Source organism: Myotis nattereri (assembly GCF_964212035.1).
Source record: "Myotis nattereri genome assembly, chromosome: 8".
In the NCBI taxonomy this organism is placed as follows: domain Eukaryota; kingdom Metazoa; phylum Chordata; class Mammalia; order Chiroptera; family Vespertilionidae; genus Myotis; species Myotis nattereri.
Window position 1 is genome coordinate 74,673,866 of NC_138083.1, and position 21,521 is coordinate 74,695,386.

The 21,521-nt window shown below is 51.4% G+C and overlaps 1 protein-coding gene and 1 long non-coding RNA gene across 2 annotated transcripts in view; one reads left to right on the forward strand and one right to left on the reverse strand.

The window, feature by feature from the left end:
- The window catches only part of LOC308523066, a 75,530-nt gene extending 60,982 nt beyond the window's left edge, over window positions 1–14,548 (forward strand). The window contains exons 2-3 of the long non-coding RNA XR_013996289.1: window positions 2,018–2,184; window positions 14,078–14,548. This is a non-coding gene — a long non-coding RNA (uncharacterized lncRNA). The remainder of the gene's footprint in view (window positions 1–2,017; window positions 2,185–14,077) is intronic.
- Window positions 1–17,686, reverse strand: part of ARHGAP40 (Rho GTPase activating protein 40) — a gene marked incomplete at its 5' end in the record, with an annotated part of 29,053 nt that extends 11,367 nt beyond the window's left edge. The window contains 8 exons of the mRNA XM_081096727.1: window positions 313–390; window positions 810–901; window positions 1,981–2,146; window positions 3,571–3,719; window positions 4,323–4,398; window positions 4,917–5,137; window positions 7,636–7,838; window positions 17,541–17,686. Of these exons, the coding sequence (XP_080952853.1) occupies window positions 313–390; window positions 810–901; window positions 1,981–2,146; window positions 3,571–3,719; window positions 4,323–4,398; window positions 4,917–5,137; window positions 7,636–7,838; window positions 17,541–17,686 (1,131 nt within the window). The remainder of the gene's footprint in view (window positions 1–312; window positions 391–809; window positions 902–1,980; window positions 2,147–3,570; window positions 3,720–4,322; window positions 4,399–4,916; window positions 5,138–7,635; window positions 7,839–17,540) is intronic.
- Between the last annotated feature and the right edge of the window lie 3,835 nt (window positions 17,687–21,521).

Below are 21,521 nucleotides of genomic sequence, written 5' to 3' on the forward strand. Positions count from 1 at the left end.
GGCTCCAGGAAAAGTTGCTCCACCACTTCTCTGGGCCTCAGTTTCCTCATCTGCAAAATGGGGACAATAATAGCACTCTTCTCATAGGAGATTTGTGAGGATTAGATGGCCTAATGTGTGTAAGTCACTCAACAAATGTCGACAGTCTCAAGCCTATGCTATATTGTGCCACCTCTAGCCTTTCAAACCCTCTTGAATCCCAGACCCAAACAGAGACCACAGGCCGTGAACTGGATTCTCTTCAGGATTAACACACATGTGAGGATGCTGGGAGATGCAACTTCAGCGAGGTGGGGGAAGCCAAGCCATTACCTTGACTCTGGCCTGCGATCCAGGCACTCTGAGAATGCCTTCCATGTCCAGCCCCCTCTTTTCCAAACAGGACAGCAGCTGTGAGAAAAAGAAACCACCATTTAAACCAGCAACCACTGAAAAGTGGGATTCAAACTGGTGTGTTTGTCTCCCCCAAAAAAACAAGGACCAAGGCAGAGAGAGGCAAAGAATGGCTTTCTTGGCCACTTCCATGAGCCAAGCATAGTTCTGTGAGCTTTTTTTCCTAAATATGCATTTTTCTCATTCAGTCTCTAATAAGAGAATACTGTTATTCTAACCCCACTTCACAAACACTGAAAGGCAGGCTCAGAGAGGTTCAAAAATCCACCCAAGTCTCAGCTAGCATGTGTCAGAGCCAGAATCGGAACCCCGGTCTCCTGATTCTGAAGTCTACATCGTATCTCCCAGGCCAGCCATCAGGGTGCCGAGGGCCAGCCTCTGGCTGGCTAACTGAGCCCAATCTGGGGACAACTTACAGCTTGAAGTACCAGCGGCACCTGGGTGCTGGGGAGGGCTTTGCGGTCAGCTTCCAGCAGGGCTTCGAGGGACACCCCAAAAAGGCGAGTTTCTGCGGGAAGTCCAAAGAGTAGAAGCGGTGTTTCACTTCCTGGAATGACAGCTGGGCTCCAGCCTGCAACATCTCCTGGGCGAGTAGAATCAGACTCCTTTCCCTGTGTGAGGCCTGAGCTCTGGAGGGTGGCTGAGCTCAACCTGCTCTCAAGCAGAACACAAGGCCTCAGCAATAATGAGAACATTAGATGCATCACAGAGCAGAACGTCTCAGCTGGATAAAGAGGCGTTGAAAGAAAAGGTGCTGCTGCCCTGGGGAGCACTGGGTGCCAAGTGTAACAATGGTCTGGGGTAGAGGGTTTTGCTCAGCAGGGATGGACCAAGTTCCAATGAAATGTACTTCCCAGGTCTTCTCAACCATCCTGCCTTGCAGGCTTCTCAGATAAACTCATCTTTCCAAGTCTACTCGGCAATGTTCTTCCTTCTCATTCACTTGCCTACCCCTTTCTCTACTAAACCCCTTCTCCTGGTCTACCCATCCATCATCCTCTTGTCTTTATCAAGAAACAAACAAAAAATTGCAATGCGTCATGTTGACAATGATGCAGTGAGATGGACAGTCTCATACACTACTGAAGGGTAATATATACCCAGAACTTCACCAGTATATTCTAAAACAATCTAAGATGCATTCAAAGTTGAATGTGCAGCAATGAGCCCAATCTGGGGACACCCACCAACATCTGAGCAAGAGTAAACAATTGTTGATTTAAGTCATGAGTTTTGAGGTTGCCTGTTATATAGCACTATTGTGGCAATAGCTGAATGAGACGAAAACTCAGAAATGTCCATAATTCTATACTACAAAGTGAAAAAAGGGTGTATATACATGGGGTGGGGGTGGAAGATGATACTCTAAAAGCAAATAGTGCTTACATCTGAATTATATTTTTCCTTTTTGGATTTTACTCAAATTTCCTACAGTGAGCAGGAACTGTTTTCAGATGCAGAACAAGTTCATAGAACTGAAGGAAATAAAGCAGCTAAGCATATTCTGGTGCAAGATTCCCCATGCAACTCGTTCAATGAGAAAGCCAGGACGTTAGTCACAGGGCTTTGAAGTGCTGGACTGCTGACCTGTTGCCTTCTGCTTCCCCGCCTTGCTCCTCTTCAGGTCCAAGCCCAGGACGTCGCAGAGCGCAGTCAGCTCGATGAGGGCCAGAGCGGCGATCTTCTTCAGGTCCTGCGAGGACAGGTCTCCAATCCTTGTCAAGCCAAGTCTGCCCTTGGGGATCCTAAACTTCTAGGGAGGGAAGCAGAGACAAGCAAGCCAGATGTCCTGTAAGTGTGTTGAGGCCTTGCCCCCATCCCATCCCACCCCCAGGCGGTTAGGGGGAGAAAGAGCAGAGTGGATGAGCGCAGGGGCTCAGGGCTTCATCCCGCGTTCAAGTCCCACCTCCACCTGACCTCCACCTCACATTCTGAACCTCTAATTCCCCATTTGTAATCATACAACAGTGTTTACCTCATAGCTTTTGAGGGTAAATGGGCTAAGGGGTATAACGGGTGCCAAGCACATAACAGTAGTGGGAAGCTCCCTTTACTGCCTGTATTCCAACCTGAGGCCTGGAGGAGAGGGATCACCCCCACGGGCCTCTTATTTTGCTTCTATTCTGATCCTTTGTTGCTCTTCCTCGCCCCACCTATCCCTATCCTTCTTCTGCCATACCCCAACCCAATGCTCCTATTCCTCAATATTGATTGAAAAATAAATGATGCTCGACCGCGCCATCTAGAGGCAAGAGTGGGGATCTACAGGGATATTCCCGCCCCGCCCCCCGCCCCCCCCCCCCCCCCCGCCCCCGCCTTCCCTGCTTCATGCCCACTGCCATAGGTGAAAAGTCCAAAAACAGCAAGAGGGAGGGGCAAATGTGCTTCGTATTTGCCTGGAGGACTTGACCAGATTATGCCCCAGTGCCCATTCGAGTGCTAAGGGAAAGGAAGCGTGCTGTGGTTGTAGGTTGTAATGTTATGGTGCATAGAGCCAAACTTCCTGGGTTCAAATCCTGGCTTTACCTGTGAGTTTGGGTAAATAATTTTACCTTTCTGTGTGTCAATTTTCTTACCTGTAAAGTGGGGCTAATAACAGTGTCCACTTCACAGGGTTTTGGGGGGAGATTAAATTTGATAAAGTGATAAAACACAGTGCCTGACAAAGTAAGTCCTCAATTATTATAACTATCACCATTTTTAAGTATTTACACAATTGCCGTTAACATAACACATCAAATTAAATCATGTATGTATAGTACTTGGTATATGCCCGGTCTATGGTAAAAGGTCTATTATATGTGGTATCTTCAGCATTATTCATTATTATCACTCATAGTTTAATGGCAAAATCAAATCATCAAGGATAGAAGATATGATAATGTTGAACATTAATTATCTGTGATGCTTTAGAAATAGAAAGTCAGTCTTTAAAAACTTGGACACACCATGGTTACATGAGACTATCCCTGGGAGAAACCAGGTGAGTAGCACATGGGCGCTCTCCTATTTTTGCAACTTCTTGTGACTCTAAAATTATTTCAAAGTAAATAGAAAAATCCTATTTGCGTGACTGAAAGCACCTTCACACTGCAGCAGAGGCTACTGCACTTTCCCTAAGGAGCAGAGAGGAACGGTCAGCGGGGCCTGCCCCAGCCCCCTGGGCGGCTTCCTCACCGGCAGGGACCCCTTGCTCCAGGCACAGGTGCCCTCCGGGGGCTGCCTGCCCCTCTGCAGCAGCAGTGCGGCCTGTTCCGAGTACGCGGAGTCCATGTGGAAGGCGTGCTCCATCCCAGCCGGTGCCGGCGGCCCCTCAGGCTCCGCTGCTGCGGGGAAACAGGACAGAGAGGCCGTCAGCACCTGCCGCCTCCCTGCCTCCTGCCCAGAGCCCAGGGAGCAATTTCTCAGGCTTCGGCCCTTCTCAGTAGCGACTGCCTAAGACCAGGGGGCTGAGATCGTGACCCCAGAAGCAAGTTCTTAAGCTGAGGACTCAAGCCCTTTGCCCAAGAAGTGATTTCCCAGGATCAAAACCCCAGGACCAAATCAATACCGTTAGGGATCAGATCCATTGCCCCAGGAAGTAGTTCCCTGCTAAGGCCTATTGCCCCAGGAAGTAGTTTCCTGGCTAAGGCCCATTGCCCCAGGAAGTAGTTTCTAGCTAAGGCCCATTGCCCCAGGAAGTAGTTTCTAGCTAAGGCCCATTGCCCCAGGAAGTAATTTTCCAGGCTAAGGTCCATGGGTCTGATGGGAAAACCCACTCAAGAGCCAACCTTGTCCCTTGGGCTTTCTTTCTACTGCCCTGGAGCAGGGAAGGCAAGGAACCAGCAGGAGGAGAAAAACGCTCGGAGGTGTGCACCTTCCTTACCCCACAGAGCAGCCCTGTGCGGCCTGGAGGACTCCCAGGGCCCAGGAAAATGAAGGCCACTTACCTGGAGGAGACTTAGGGCTCCCGGAACTGAGCGGGGTCCATTTCATACCTGAACCCCCATTCTCTGAAGGCATTTCCTAAACAAATTACAGACAATTTCCAATTAATTCTGTTTCCCAACCCTGGGAAATAGAAGCCATTCGTGACCCCGTCTTCACAGACGGAGCAGCTGAAGCGCAGAGATCTTGCCCCAGACCCCAGGCTGCTGAGTGGGGGTGGGGGGGGAGCGCTGGCCCAGGCCTCTCTGCCTTCATTGCCTGTTGCATTAAGCACGTGTCATGCCACTTCAGCAAGTACAAAAGAAAGAATAAAATGCCTGTAACCTCTCAGGTTACAAGTGTCGGCAGGATATACAACTGATAAAAACATATTAGAATTGTCCCGACAATAGTTATATAGAGAGAGAACCTAAGCCCAGGCAAGCACACGTGGTGGCAACAGGAAATGCACACACAGCAGACAGCCCTGCCTGCAACCTGGGGACACAGTGGCCTGCAAGCACCGCCAGCACAGCCTTGCAGCAGGACCAGCTTCACTGAGGGTGTGAATGGGCCCAGCAGACAGGGCCTGCAGTCACCCTGGGCTGCTGACTTACCCCTGCCTTGAAGCCCCCAAAGATGTCCCTGACATCTCTAACAGGTGCCTTGGGGCGTCTTCGTGCCGAGCGGGCGTAGATGTCCAGCCGGCGGCGCACAGCGGCCACCTGGGTCTGTGTGAGGGTGGACAGGAGCCCCCGGTGATGACTGTCCAAGCCCAGGCCACCAAGGAGGTCCGACAGGCCTGTGTCCTGCAGCCACTGGGATTCAGTTTCTCCTTCTGCCAATAGAGGGAGACCATCCAGATAAACACACACAACTACACTCTCGGCCACACGCACTAACCGAGTCACATGCAGAAACACACACTCAACCTGAGTGCAAGGAACACCCACACATCTGACCACGAGACCCACTAACACCAACCACACTCTTCAATGTGGAGAAGACCTAACAAACTATCAGAATTTGGGGGGCATGGCTGGCATTAACCAGTATCTGGATTTAAACCTATACAATCATATTCTCTTGGACACAGCAGGCTGAGGAGGGGCGCTTGCATGTTCTGACTCTGGAATGTAGCCAATGACTCACCCCCCCCCCCCCAAATCTGACAGAGATCACCACAGGGTCACATGGGCCCAGCGTGGAGAGCACGGGCAAGCAGCTGCTGTCCCTTGGAAAGTCTCACTCTATTCAAGACCTTATCTGTGTTGGAATAATCCCCTCAACTGTGCTTTGTAAGGAAATGGTCATGGTCTTACAGCAAAACCATTCTTCCAAACTGTGGGGTGGTGTTGAGACTGCAGGTCCCTGGGTCCCACCTCCAGAGATTCTGCCCTAGAAGTTCAGGCTCAGGACCTGGGAACCTGAACTTGAACTCCTGCCTTCCCGCCTTCCCTTCTAATACAATGGAGTCTTCAGATCACACTTGGGAAACACCGCTGAGTTCCGTCTTATTATGGGGAAAACAGACGAGAACTTGGGGAGGCAGCTGTACCCATGTGCGAGCTGCTTGCTGGGGTGCCCAGTTTGACCAATTAGTCAACCAAGTGCTGGTGGTTCAAAATATCAGAATTGCTTTCACAGCAGGCAGCCTGAGCTGTGCCATGCACAGACATTTCCCCACCGCATCCCCCATGCACTTGGGAACCAAACAAACGCTGCCAGGGCGGCCACAACGTTGTGGGTCCTCCCTGACCTGTGCCAGCTGGTGAAGGCACCGATCCCACTGTGATGCCAGGACCCACTTCTCTCCTCTCACCACAGGATCTCTTCCAAACACCAGTGTTTCCTGAAGGTTCCCAGGAGATCTGAGTCTCCCCCATGACCACACATGCTGTACACCATGGGCTAGCACAGCTGACTCATAGGCCAAATCCAGGTTTCTGTGCCCATGCCCTTTCATTCCCTCACTCATCGAACACGTGAGGAGTACAAGAATGGGCTTGGCTCTGTTCTAGGCCTGAGGGTACAGCAGTGATGGGCAATGGCCCAGACCTCTTGGAGCTTACATTCTACTGGGGGACACAGACAAAGCACAAATAAACGCACTGTGTCATATCAGGCACAGGATGTGCTCTAACGATAAATAAGGTGGGTCAAGGGCCTAGTGGCGGTGGGGGGCGGGGTGCTGCTTTACTTAAGGAAGTCAAGATTTCCAAGGAGGTGACATTTGAGCCCAGTCCTGATTGGAGAGAACAAACCAGGCAGATCCCTGAGGGAAGGGTGCCCCAGGCAGAGGGAACAGTGAGGACGAAGGCTCAGAGGCTGGAGTGTGCTTTCCTGGTCAAGGAAGCAAGGAGGCCTGAGTGGAGGCAGAAGTGGAGACATAGGAAGGCGGTGGGAAGGCATGAGGCAGAGGGGCCTGGGGCTGATTTTGTAAACCCTTGTAACCTGTGATGTGTACGTTTTGCATGTCCCCAAATTCTTTGACACACACCCCATTAAGAGGTACATCTAATTCCCTCCCCTGGGATAAGGGCTGGGCGCAGGAAAACAGGGTGTAGCAGAAGTGCCTCTGCCTGCCTTCCAAAGCCGGGTCATGAACGGTGAGCCGGCTTCTGCCTCTTCTCTCTCACTGTCTCTCTCTGTCTCTCTCTCTCCTCCCGCTCTTGGGACCCAGTTGCTTAGCTGTAAGGAAGCCCAGGCCCACACAGAAGCAAACAGTAGGCATTACAGTCCTAGATGAGGCCCAGCTGACGTCACAGCCACCACCAGACTCAGAAGTGAGAAATCCTTTGAGACGACTCCAGCCCTGGCCACCCTCTGATTGTAGTTCCACGGGAGCCCCGGAGTGAGGACCGCCTAGCGGAGCCCTGCCGACCCCTAGAACTGTGACGCTGTGAGAATAATGATGGTGGTTGCTTTACACGGCTCAGTTTGCAGCGACTGACTATGCAGTATGGATAACAGACATGATGACAGAGGTGGGGACACCTGTGGGATGTTGAGCAAAGGATTTAGGATTCCACTCAAATGTTAGCTCCATGGGGAGACTGTTTTGTGTTCACGGTTGTATCCCTGGTGCCTAAAACAGTGCCTGGCAAGAAAGGGGCAATTGTACACTTGTGCTGAGTGACCTAATCTAGGGAGGGGCATCATCTCATTTAGGATGACAAGGGAGCGAGGGGGGAGCAGGGAGACGGGGGACGAAGCTACGCAACAGCCCGGGAGAGATAAAGCCCTTGCATGTACGGTCTGTGCCTGGGGCTTGCACATGTCTCCCCTGCCACAGGGGCCTCCCTCCGCCCAGCAGCCCCTGCCAGCACTCCTCACCCTCTGGGGGCCGGCCTTCGCCCCCGCTGCCATCCTCTTCTCTCAGCTCATCCCTCTGTTGGATCCGCTCCACCTCCATCCAAAAGCCATCCAGGGACAAGCTCTCGGCCGAGGACACCCGGGAGTGGGAGCGCTCGGCAGGGCATGCTCGCAGCGGGTTCTTCTGCGGGAGCTGACTCACTGGGCGGGACGAGGGGCCAGAGCTGCGGCAGGCAGGAGGGAGGAGAGAAGTCAGGCAGAGCCCCGCTCACGATGGGGTCTGTCCGGGGCTTGGAGGTTCTCCAGAAATTGGAGGTTCTCCAGAAACCTGCCTGCGGCTCCGGGGAACTGGGCGCGCTTCCTGAGCAAACTTCCCAGGGGGGACAGACACACGGCCAGGCTCGCAAACTGACCACGTTACCCATCGTCCCTGAGAATCGCGTGGACACAGATGATGCCCAGAGGGTGGAGAAAGGCCAGGCAGCACCGCTTCGTCCCACCTTCCTGGGCAAGGCAAGCAATCCTGGACCCGCACAGGGTAGAGTGAACATTGATGAGAGGGAGTTAAACACCAGGACATGAGAGGAAATGACAGCGCAGCACCTCACTCATCTCACTGACTTTCTACCCAAAATGGCAGCTATCTCCTCCCCACCCGCACCCCCTTCTCTGTGAGTCTGACTCCCACAGCCCTGGTTTCCCTGTCTCTAACATGTGACCACCTCGTCCGCTGCTCTCCAGCCAGATCTGAGCAGACCAAAGTGCCAGTTCACAGAATGCAAAGGAGCAAAATTTAAAAGTAAAAAAAAAAAAGATGGACCAAATATTGAGTAAGTGCTAACAGAAAGGACAAACATATCAATATCACTTCCAGATTAAGAATTCATTCTAAGGGAGGGAAAGAGAAAGTCCACAAAGAATCTATGCCGGCCTCTAACCTGACCCACCCCGGCCTCGTCACAGCAACTGGAAGTAAAGAAAGAGCTGCCAGGAGTGTGAGGTTGGCGGACACGCGTGGGCCTCAGTGCTGGCCATTTCCCCACAGGAGCTGATTTTCCAGTTGCAAGTTTGCAAGTTCCCCCGTCTCCCTCAGGCCTCCATGTCTTTGCATCATTTGTCCCCTCTGCTAAGGCTGGGCTTCCCCAGTCCCAGCCACACATCCCTTCTAGGGCCGATCTGGCCCATGATTGCTGCGCTCCAGACGGTCTTAAAATGAGACTAGGGCCCAGCGGGCGTGGCTCAGTGGTTGAGTAATGACTCATGGACCAGGAGGTCATGGTTCCATTCCCAGTCAGGGCACTTGCCTGGGTTGCTGGCTCGATCCCTAGTAGGGGACATGCAGGAGGCAGCCGATGGATGATTCTCTCTCATCATTGATGTTTCTATATCTCTCTCGCTCTCCCTTCCTCTCTGAAATCAATAAAAATATATTTTTAAAAAATGAGACTTGGTGAGAGAGGGAAAGCATCTCTGAAAGCCAGGCAAATGCAGGAGGTCGTCAGCGTTGTTGGGCAAGGGGTGGGAAAGGGATGTCACCCCGAGCCCGAGCCCGGTGGGTGGAGCACAGGGGCGGTGACCATGGTGGCTGCCTTCCCAGCCTCCTTCCCACTCACCCCGCTCTGTGTAGCAGGCATGACCCCACCCCAGCCTCGTCACAGAAACAGGTCCAGGCCGGTTTGGATTAAGAGCCATTGTGTGAGTGCCTGCTCCTGGGGACGGCATTTCTTAGGGGTGACGAACATGTTCTAAGATTGATTGTGAGGATGGTTGCGCAACTCTGTGAGTATCCAAAAAAACCGTTGGACTGCACACTTGAAATGGGTCAATTGTATGGTGCATCATTTTCTTATCAATAGAGCTGTTAGTTAAAAACAAAAGCACCATTGTGCGCATTCCTCCAGCCTCAGGAATTATTCTGCAGGTGGAAGCACCCGGGACTTTGGTGGGGATTGTGGGGTACAGACAGCTTGCTCCAGACCTGGCTTACAGTCAGTCTCCTCAAGGAGTGGGCAGTCACACAGGGGGACCCAGGCTTCGGCCAGAGTGGGTGCCACACACAGCAATAGAAAGAAATGTTAACACTGGGCCCTGGGGGTCCCCCACCCAGGGCATGTTGCCGAAGGACCCTCCTCCGGTGTGCGGCGGGGTTCTCACCCACCCCCTGTGACCAGCGCTTGCGTGTTTTCATTTGTATCACAAGTGACCCTGCGACAAGCATCCCCGTGTTTACTGCCGTGGCCCTCTGGGCAGAGGTGACCGTGGAAGAGCGAGTGCCAGAAGCGAGATTGCTGAGCCAAAGGGTTTTTGCCAAATCGTCTTCCAAAAAGGATTGTACCATTGGAGCTATTTGGTTGTTTTTGTTTGTCTGTGGCCCAGGACAGGGAGCTAATTTTGCTCCTGCTGCCTGCCTGGTCTTTGTCTTGTGGGGTTCTGTGTCCTGGGGTCCCTGAGGCTGTGTTTTTCCCACAGCTGGAGACCCCATCCATAGATGTCCCCCCAACTTCTGGAGGTGGGTTCGTACCAAGGCCAGCGGCATGGATGTGGGGCTGCGCAGTCCTGCCGAGGAGGCCTCTGGCGTGGTTAGTGCTCTGCTATCACCATGCCGAAATGCGTGATAATTTTTGAACAAAGGCCCCGTTTCATTTTGCAGGTGGCCTGTCCCGCCAGCACCTCACCCATGCACCCATGTGCCTTTTCTCCAGTGTTCTGCCCACATACTGGGCTCGACTCCAAATTATAAACACCTCCGTCCCCAAACATACGCAGATGTGGTCAAGCAAAGAAATCTCAAGCCTGCCAAGAGCCCAGAGGAGGAGGCCGGGCACACAGCCTGTGCGCGGCAACAGCTTGGCCATCTCCACCAGCAGAAGCTGAACTGGAGACCGATTCCCCGTTCATTATGTAGTTGGCTGTTCCGCTCTATTTACTCTTTTGGGGAAACTGCTTGTCAGCTCGCTTCCTGCGAATGTGGTTGCCCCCTGCTGGTGCACAGCTCGGCTCCGGCTTCCTCGGTGGCTTTGTCATTCGCTTGGAAATTACCAGCATCTGCGTGCTTTTGTGACACAGCAATAAAAAGAGTGAGTAAACCAAAACAAAAGTGATCAACTGTGTCACCACTTTCACAGCCAAGCAGTGAGAGGAGGGCAATCGCCACCTTGGGTGAACTTTCTGAGGAGATCAGGTGGGAACGCAGGAAAAACCAGAAAGGAAATAAAACCCTGACAGTTCTAAAGGCGTCATTGTTCCAAGACCACATTTTGCAGTGTGGCAACGAGACCCCCATTTAGTCAGAGAATGGGCCTCAGCACATCCACAAAATCTGTTCTGAGCTTCACAAACAGCCTACTTTTTTTGTTTCAATTTTGATGGGCGATGGTGCCCCTTTGGATGTAACAGCCTATGCCGCGCACAACCTGAGCATCAGTACACAGCAACCCTGCCACCTGTGAAGCAATGCCACAGGGCTGGGGTGGGGGCTGGACAGAAAAGAGATATGAAAGGCAAACTCTGTGTTTACACTTTTCAGTATCATCTTAACTGAGTTCCTAAAATCTCCATAAGACACCACCAGACGGACTGGCTCATTCAGGGGGCGTGCTCATTCTTGAATTGTTCAGGGGCGCGCACCGCATTTCTTCCACATAATTCCACTAGAGCTGGACTCTGGGTCACAGAACTTTCGAGTGTGACTATTTGTGTTCTGGACCACAACAGTAAAAACACTTTGACATATGCTGTGTATAAGCTTCCTGACTCAGACCTGGGGCTGGGCCAGGAGACGGAGGAAGGCACGGGGGTGGGTGCTCCCTGCAGCTGGGCCAAGTGGGCGAGAGCCAGAGATGCATGAGCCCTGCTGAGCTGAGGAGCTGCATTCCAGGTATGGAGACCAGGTCCACAGGCCAGTGAATCTCAACCCTGAGTGTGCACCTGCACCACCCAGCTGCTTTTCAAACTCCCAGGGCCCAGGCAATGCCCCAGACCAAGGGCAGCAAAAGCACCGGAAATGGGAGCTGGGCACCAGCATTGCTTGGAGCTGCCCAGCCGACCGCATTGGGCAGCCAGGCTGGGAGGCATTGTGGGGAGCTTCGGTACATGGCTGGGTTCAGAGACCTGCAGAGGAGTTCTCAGGAGTGGGGAGGGAATGGATGGATTGCATCGAAATTCTCACCTGGCACTTCTGGGAGGGGCAGCCTGCATTTCTGAGATGACTGAAGGAGATTAAGGTTCTGCCCATGACCTCTGAGATGACAAATGTACCTGACCGGAAGATCAGGACCAGCCAATCTCTGTGTGGAGTAGCTGAGAGGCCACCCCACTGAAGTTTAACACATTTCAAATAGCTTGCCATCATTTGGACACGAGGAAGTCTCACATCTTAAAACCTGCTAATTCCAATGCTCTCCACCACAACGAAATCAAAAGAGATGATAATCCTGGGCCCTTGTCCCTAAGTGACAACTGGCTGAAGCTGAGGGGTGGTGGCCCCTCCAAACGGGCCTCTGGCTGAGTCACTGAGTCAGAGGTACATATGGTGTTGGCCCGGACAGCTGCCCCTAGTCCCTGTGGCTGCTGAGCACTTGGAATGTGGTCAGTATGACTGAGGAGCTGAGTTTTTTACTTCATTTCATTTTAACTAATTTCCATTCAATACTGGATGCTTGATTCGGTTACTGGAAAACCTGGATCTGTGGACCCATTCTGCAAATTCTCAGTCCTTGCTTGAGAACTACTGAATGAGAAACTGGGAGTGGGCACAGCAGTCGGGGTTTAAACAAGCCTTCTGGGTGATTCCCAGTCACCCATCTAACCCACAGCTTCTGAGGGGGTGAGGCAGGATGAGGCCGGGTAGAGGCAGGTGACGATGGTTTGGAGAAGCATCATGGAAACGCGGCTGTGGTAGGCAGAATCTGCCCCGCCCCAACCCCCCACCCCGAGTCCCCGCCAATAAAAGATGCTCAGGTACTAATCCCTGGAATCTGTGGCTGTTATGTTACATGAGGGGAGGTGGGTTAAGGTTGCAGGAGGGATTATGGTTGCTGATCAACTGACCTTGAGATGGGGAGGTCATCCTGGACTAGCTGGTGGGCCCAGTGAAATCACAAGGGCCCTTAAATGGGGGAGAGGGAGGCAGAAGAGTGGAGACCAGAGAGAAGGCAGCGTGAGAAGGGCTCACCTTGCCACTGCTGGCTTTGAGGCTGGAAGGGGGCCTCTGGAAGCCACAGAGCGGGCTCTCCCCGGGTTCTCCAGAAAGAACCACAATCCCACTAACACCTTGCTTTTAGCCCGGGGAGGCCCATGTTGACCTTCGGGCCTGCAGAACTCTGAGGGAATACATTTGGATTGTTTAAGACCCTAAATTAGGGCAGCAATACAAGACATTTGGCACAGTGGCCAAGGGCCCAGGCTCTGGTGTTAGACTGTGCAGGTCTGCGTCTGTCTTCTGGATGTGTGAACCTGGGAAAGTATCTTAGCCTTCCCTCCCCACCCTACAGAATGGGAGTGCTGATGACGATAATTGTATATACAAGGTTGTGAGGATGCAATGCATGCAAAACATTTGCTCCATAGTAAGTGCCCTATCAGATACTTAAAAGCAACACTGTGTCCCAAGCAATTATGAGGCCAACAGCCCAACAGACAGAGCAGTGACCAGGGTGGGATGGGGTTAAGCAGAGCAGGCTCCCTAGAGGAGGCGATGTTGGAACCCATCTTTTAAGGAACATCAGAGAGGAAGGGAGATTGCAAAGCTCCTCTACAGGAAGGGGAGCAGGTCACGATGGTGGTGAGTACAAAAGAATTTCCCCTGGTGGATAGGAGCCTGCATTGGGGTTTGATGAGAATGAAGCCCAGGAGAAATGAGGGGTGGAGGGAATCATCCCCCCAAGCAAAATAAAAGCCAAAAGCGATCACAGAAAAATGCCTGGGGTTTGATTCCATCAAAATTTAACACGTCTGTATAACAAACACATCATAGACAGATTAATAAGATCAGTGATCAGCTGAGAGAAAATATTCACAACAAATAGTGTTACTATCTAGTCTATATAAAGAGCTCCTAGAAATCAGTAAGGAAAAAAAAAATACTCCCCCAAAATCCAATAGAAAGGGAAACAGCAGATATGAATCAACAGTCACTGAAGATAAAATACAAAAATGCTCAATATGGAAAGATGTTGAACTCCACAAGTCATTGTGGAAATGCAAATTAAAACAGTGAAATGTTTTTGCCCATCAGATTGGCAAACATCAGATTGCTAACACCCGGGGTTGGCAAGTAGCAAGGAAATGAAATTCTCACAGCCGGCCAACCTGGGTGGGTCAGCAATACCTGGGAACGGTGCGGTGGGGAGGGGCGGGGGGTGGGGGGTGGGTGGGGGTCAGCTGGAGGGGTGGAGAAGCCCAGGGCCTGAAGGGGGCAGCCTAACCCTCCGTGTAATTAGAGCCTTCTCCCTCGGCTCAGCAGGGCGGCCAGAGAGGAAACAGGAAACCCTGTCAGAAGAGACCTGCCCTTTCAGGCGTGCAGGAGAAAGGGCCAGTTCCTTCTGAGAGAATTTGCCTGCAAGGGCTTTTCTGGCGGAGCAGCACCCAGGTGGCAGTTCTGCAGTGGAGATCCCGGAGGACTTGACCGTGACTACGATTAGAATGACTGGGTTGTACACCTGAAGCTAATGTAATATTGTATGTCAACTGTAATGGAAAAATAAAAAAACAATGTAAATTAAAAAAAAAAAAGAAGACTTATTTTGCAAATAAAGGAACAGGCTCAGAGAGGCTCGGTAAATGAAAGTGACTTGGGGCTCAAATGCAGACCTTTCTAGCATCCCGAGGCCTCAGGAGGCCTGAGTTCATGTGATCACCTGGCAACAAACCTGTGCTGTTGGTGTCAGCTCCCAAATCTTCCCCTTGGGCGGTAATGCCTGGCGCGCAGTGCGTACTCCCCCCCATACCTGCACTGCGCTATCTTTGCAAGCACTCGTTTCATTTTTCCCTCTAGGAGGTAGGAACTGTCATTTGCAACCATCTGGCAGAAAAGGAAACTGAGGCTCAGAGAGGTCAGGTAGCTTCCCCAGAATCCCACAGCTGCTAAGTGGTGTGGCTGGGCTTCGAGACGCAGTCTGTCCTCTACCACTGATGCAGTTAAATTGTGTGTGGTGATCCATTCTGGGCTTGAGGTCCATACAGGGGGGTGTTTGGAGATTTAAAGGTACATGATATCTACTGAGATAGGTTGACATTAACTGTGATGGCTACACATGAGTAAAATATGTTAAATTTGTAAAAGTGACTTATTTCAAACTCCCTGTGTGCAGTCGGCCAAATCGCTTAACCAATTGTTAAGGGAATGTGACGGTTGCACTAGACTACCTATGGGCCTCCCCGCCTCCCTGATCTCTCAGACACTCAGCATGTGAAAGACGGCCAACCACCCCAGGAAGAAAGGTGAGTTAGAACAAGATGCAACTGGCAAAGACTAACATGAGCCAAAATGTCCTGGCAAGAATGTCAAGAATATAAATAAACAAAAGCTGGCGCCCAGTAGGTGAGTCTGTGATTGGATACAACTTCCTGGGAAACCATTTGGTGATATGTTCCAAAGTAAAAGCATATGCCTTTGGACTCAAAGGTTCTAAATCGGAATTTATCATAAGGATAAGTGCTCAGAGACATGTGTCCAAGACAATGCAGTATAATTTATACAGATAGCAGCCCACTCCCAAAGACAAGGAAACAACCAAAGGTCCATCTCAGGAGGCTAGTTAACAAAAGCAGGGCTCAGTCATAAAATGGAAAAGCAGGCAGCCTTTACAGAGAACAATGTAGATCTCTATATTTCCATGAAAAGGTATCACATGGAGATTAAATACAAAATGCTATAAGTATATGTGTTCTACACTTGGATTAGAGCATATATGTTTTCTACATACAGATATAAATACATATTTACGAAGCATAAAATCTTATAGGATTTATACTGAACTGTTCACAATTGCTATTCTTGTGGGTTGGCAGTGGCAGGGGGAAGTGTATTTCACTTGCTATTTTTTGCATTTTTATAGCAATCATGAGTAAACAGAAAATATATTTCTATTTAGGAGTGAGGTTGATGGACGCCCTACAGAGTCATTAAGACTCCTCCCAAGGGCAACGTTGATTGATTCTATTGTATGTGAACTATAATTGAAAAATAAGACTACTGTTCTGGAAGTCAGAGTGTTATTATTGCTTGTTTTGTTTAAAGTAACAAAGGGAATGCAACAAAATTCATTTGTTCATTCATAGTTACATAGAGAGCCTATGTCCCACTCACTTTGTGGGAAGTTCTATTTGATGACAACACCGACTCTAGTCACCCCTGCTCAGACCTTTCTCATCAGCATTTAGTGCATCATATTGCAGTGGACCAGTCCTAGGTCTTCCTCCTGGACCAGCCTGTGGCAGCCCGAGGGCTGGGAGCATCTTATTCATCCTCATGTCCCGTGCCCATCATGGGACTTCACGTAGAGGCAGTGAGCATTTCATTCATTGAGCAAGCATTTCATGAGCACCCACAATGCACTGGGTCGTGGAGATACACGAGTGAACAAAACAGATATGGTCTGACGTCTGGGAGCTTATGGTGTTGAGTAAATAAATGACTCTCAGGTGAGTGAGTGACCAGAGAGATGAATGAACTCAGAGTATAGGAAGAACTGACCTAGTGACTTTGAGGACTGGCCTGGAGCAGACAAACAAGCCTGTTTCAGGGAAGTGGCGTTCACATTTTTTTTTTTTTTTTTTTTTGCCAGTGGAATCTCTTTTCAATAAACAAAATAGAGAACAATAATACTATTATAAACTCTTAAGTTCAACCAAAAGCATTCACGGATCACGCAACCTATATAATTTTGATGGGCAAAAAATAGTTGAGATAGAACACATGACATGTGTGATGCCATTACCAGTTTTTCAATACTCAAAAACATAATAAAGATCGAATTCAAATAAAAGATTGACAGAGCTCTGGAGTTTGAAAAACTACTGTTCTGGAAGTCAGAGTGTTATTTTTCTTGTTTTGTTTAAAGTAACAAAGGGAATGCAACAAAATTCATTTGTTCATCCATCCAGTAAGTATTGAGCACATTCAATGGGTCAGGTACTCTTATAGTGAATTCAATATTAATGGCCTTGGGGATTACAAGGAACTAAGAAATTAAGGGTGGGCATGGTCTCATTTGTGTAGAACTCTACAGGGATAGGTTCACGTACGTCAAAAGGATCTCCCAGGTATATGCCAAAACTTTAACAGCAGTCAGTGCTGGGGAATAGGCACATTTCTGTCTACACTGTTGGAATTTCTATAATACTCATTTTGTGATATGCTGTAATCACACATGGGGAGAAATGACTTTTAAAAAATCCTGGTCTGACTGTCAGAGAGGTACCTGAGCAGGAAGAGTGACACAGCTGTCAGCCAGGTGACCACACAGCCACACTCATCCAGCTGAGATCTCATAGCTTAAGATCCTGAACCTTGAACCCCAAACAACCCTTGGGGTGCCTAAAGCTCTCTACATTCGAAAAAAGGGGAAACAGCACATATTGAGCATCACTCACATCTCTAAGAACCCGAAAATCAGTGTCCCCTGCAGGAGCCAGCAGCAGGAGCCCAGGCCAGTGTTGTGTCCCAGGAAGGGCCTGGGCTTGGGGTCCCATGGACCAAGCTGGACACCCCCACCACTTGGGCCATTTCCTAGACCTCTCAGAGCATCTGTTTCCTCATCTGTAGGAAGGGAGAGGGATTCTTGCTTCAGAGGGTGATGTAAGAACTGAAAGGCCTACGCCCCCGGCACATGGTAGGTCTTCAACTTGGTCCCCTCGTTCCTCAGCCTTGGCCCTGAGACACCAGTAGCCCAAACCTCCCCCCTCTCCTCCTGTGATTCCTGTACCTGCTGCCCAGGTCAGTCCGGCACTGGGCACAGCGCCCCGGCCGCCTGGCGATGTGAGCCCGTGGGATCCTGGGACACGGTGAGGCCAGGGACACGGGGGCCAGCCTCCCCATCTGGGCGGTGGGGAGAAGGGCAGGCTCCGCCATGAGCTGGCACCTCACAGCTCACAGGTGCCTCCGCGCTGCTGCTGCCGCTGCCGCTGCCGCTGCCGTTGCTGTGGGGCTGACTCAGGCAGTGATGTGAGCAGGAGAGAGGCTGCTCGCCCAGTTCCCAGACACCCCCTAACCAGGGCAGAGGTCCAACCTCCTCCCAGGCGGGGCTGGCTCAGCCAGAGCCGCCTACACACACACACATACACACACACACACACACACACACACACAAACCCTGAGCCCTGCCCACCTGCCTGCACTATGGTCAAGTGGAAATGGCACCTTTAAAAAACAGCCATAAGTTATAATTTATAGTGCCATTTTTATTACCCACAGGCCTTTCATTATAGGTAAAACTGCATTAATAAAAGACCAGACTGCCCAGTTGGCGTGGCTCAGTGGTTGAGCGTTGACCTATGAATCAGGAGGTCAGGGTTTGATTCCCAGTCAGGGCACAAGCCCAGGTTGTGAGCTCTATATCCAGTGTGGGGCTTGCAGGAGGCAGCCAATCAATGATTCTCTCTCATCACTGATGTTTCTCTCTCTCTCTCTCTCTCTCTCTCTCTCTCTCTCTCTCTCTCTCTCTCAAATCCATGAAAAAATTTTGAAATAAAAGACCTGACTACTGTCGACAGGAAAAGCATCCCTGACCCGGGGGTCTTCCCCCAAGTGGCCACACCCTCCGTGACTGTGAGCAGTCTCCCACCTTCTCCCAGCCTTGGTCTCCTCCTCTGTGAAATGGGGATGGGGACTTTGCCAGGAAACAGAAAAGCAAGCAGGCAGGAATGTGTTGGGGGGTGAGAAAGGGAAGGGCTTGGGTGGGGGAAGGAAGGATGCTAAGGGAGGAGGAAACGCAAGTGGCCAGCTGTGGGGGTCAGAAGAGCCCCCCTGGGAACTGGCCTTTAGCCCTGAATGTGAAGTAGGGATGAGGAAGGGACATTCCTCCTGGCTTCCCTGGCTTCTGTCCTTCCTCCGAATCTGTATGGGCCAGGAGCCCCTCCCCTTACTCTCTGGCCAGGACAGAATGCCATGATCCACCCCTCCACCCACCGCCTGCTGCCCTTCCCTTGGCATACTTGCCTTTAAGAAGAGCAGCCCAAGGATGCTCCTTAGGAGGGGCCCAAAGCCACGGGTCACTGTGGTCTGCTCTGGCCTGGGGGGAGCAAGAAATGGAGCCCAACAACTGGACATCGCCCCACGAGAGCGACAGCGCCCAGGAATATGCATAGTCTTGGCACCAAACGATGGGCAGGGACCTTTAGGAGCCCGAGTCTCAGGCGGCCATCACTGCTCTCATGTGCAGACTAGGGCTGTACAGATGACTGGCTGTCCACTTCTCCCACGCCTTTCCTGAGGAGGAGATCCTGAAACCACACCACCAGTAGGCCAAGTGTCTGGGGTTCCATTGGCGCAGAGGTCCTCCCTCCAAATATGTAAGTGGAAGTAGCAGTAAAAGTGGGTGAAAAAGTAGTTTGGGAGGCATGAGAAGCTTTGTGTGGAAAACATGGTAGGTGCTTAATAAAGGTTGGATGGATGGATGGATGGATGAATGATTGATGGATGGGTGATGGCTACATGGATGATGGATGGATGGATGGATGGATGATAGGTGGAAGAGTGAATGGCTGTGTACATGAATGTGCGAGCATGAGTACTTGAGTAAATGAATGAATGAATGAATGAATCAGTGAACCATTAGGTGAATGAGTGGATAAGTAAATGAATGAATAGGTAGAGGCTGGAGTAAGTCAATATGTTAGTGCCTGAATAAATGAACTTCTAGTCCAGCATAGAAAACCTAACATCACTTCCTTCAGGTGTAGGGAACCCTTGGAAAGAAAGCAAGAGGAAGAGAGAGTAGCCTGAATCTTGACTAAACTGCACTTTCAAGCTTCTTAAAGGAAGCACCACCTCTTGGCTTCCTGGAGAGCTGTGTGCACTGAGAATGAAGTGAAGTGTGTCCACGCTCTGGGCAACATTCCTCAGCCGGGTCCCAGCCCTGGAGTATCGGCTGGGCCGGTTAGGTCGCAGTGGAGTGACTCAGACATGGCGGCCCTGCACCTGGCCACCTGCCAGCACCTCGCCAGGCAGCCTGTGATCCAGCCCACCCACTCACCATCGTCAAGAGCATTCCCTGCCCCTCTGACCCAGGAGGCTCCCCGGGATCACGTGCTATGTGCTCAGCACTCCCTCCCTGCCTTTCTACCCCTCTGAGCAGCTCCCACTCCCCATTATAGTGCTCTCCTGCCCTGTGTGATGTAGTGGAGTCTCATAGGCCTGGAGTTCATCCTCAGCTCTGCCATTTGGGCTGTGTGACTTCAGGCAAGTGCCTTAACCTCTCTGAGTCCCAGCTTCATCATTTCAATGCAAACCTTGCCTGCCACCAGGGGTAGTTAGGATCAGAGGGATAATGCATGCCCAGTCTGTGCCTGGCACATGATGTACACCAAACATTGTATGTCCAGGTTGCTCAGCTTTTTGCTTTTGACAACAATTCATGGAGCATTATAAAGCGCCAGCCAAGCACTGTGCTCAGAGCTCTGCGTGTGTTCCCACAGTCAGTCCTCGCAGAGGGTGTTGGGGGTGGACCTGTGTCTTGCCAGGATTAGCTGTGGACATCCTAACCCCAGGACCTCAGAACATGACATTTGGAAGTAGGGTCTCGACAGAGGTAATCAAGTTCAAGGGCCCTGATCCAATGACTGGTCCTTATGAAAAGGGAACTGGGACGCAGCATGCGCAGAGGAAGGCGGCGTGACACATAGGGAGACCCGTGAGGATGGCGCTGCCAGCAGCTGGGGGAGACAAGGAAGGTTCTCCCCTTGCCAGCACAGGGGGAGCCCCGCCCTGCCTGCACCCTGATTCTGGACTTCCAGCTCCTAGACCTGGAGACTCGATATCCCCCCTCTCAGCTGCCCCGTATGTGGTACTTTTGTGAGTGACGGCCACAGGAAGCAAATACAGAGGAGATGGTCCCATTTTACTGATGGTGACACGAGACCTGAGGGGATGGTGGTGGGAGGGTGAGGGGCTCAGGGCGGGAATGGAGCCCGTGTCTCTGCTGACCCCAGCAGCTCCCCCACCTCACCCTGGGACTGTCCTCTCAGATCCCCGAGCTCTTGGGGCTGGGGAGACACACACACTATTGTTCTGAGTTTCCTCATATTTTTGCAAACATCAACAGCACAACGGGAAGCTGCACGGTTCCAGTCCAGGAAGAGCCCGGGGTATTGTGTGGATCCCGGGAAACGCATCTCAGTTAAGAGTCCGGAAAATAGGCCACTTCCAGGCTCTGCGACTCGGGGCCAGTGACTTAACCGCAATGACCCTGAGTTTCCTCATCTGAAAATGTTACTGCGACCCACTACAGAGGCTGTGATGAAGAGCAAGTAAGAGAACACATGGGAAGCACTCAACACTGGGCAGGCACTCAGCGGGCTGCTAAGATGGGGACGATGCCTCTCGAGGGGGCCTATCACTAGGTCACAGGTGTGTTTGTCAGACACACACGTCTCCTGCCTCACAGGACAAAATGCCAGGAAGGCGGCCCCAATCCACACCCAGGGTCTCAGCCCCCACTCAAAGCAGGAGGGCATCTCCTCTCAGCCCTCACCACTTACCTGCCAGTGGCCCTGAGGAGCTGTGGCCCCTGCCTGCTGCTGGGTGATCCCAGGAGTGCGACCAGATGTCCTGCAGCACCGGCTGTGCCAGCTCTCCCTTGGGGTCTGAGCCCCCAAGGCTCCTCTGGCTCCTCTGGAGGGTCAGGGGGTGGGGTGTGGGGTGACTCACCTGGCTTTTCTAGGTCAGCATGGAGGCTGAACAATGGCCA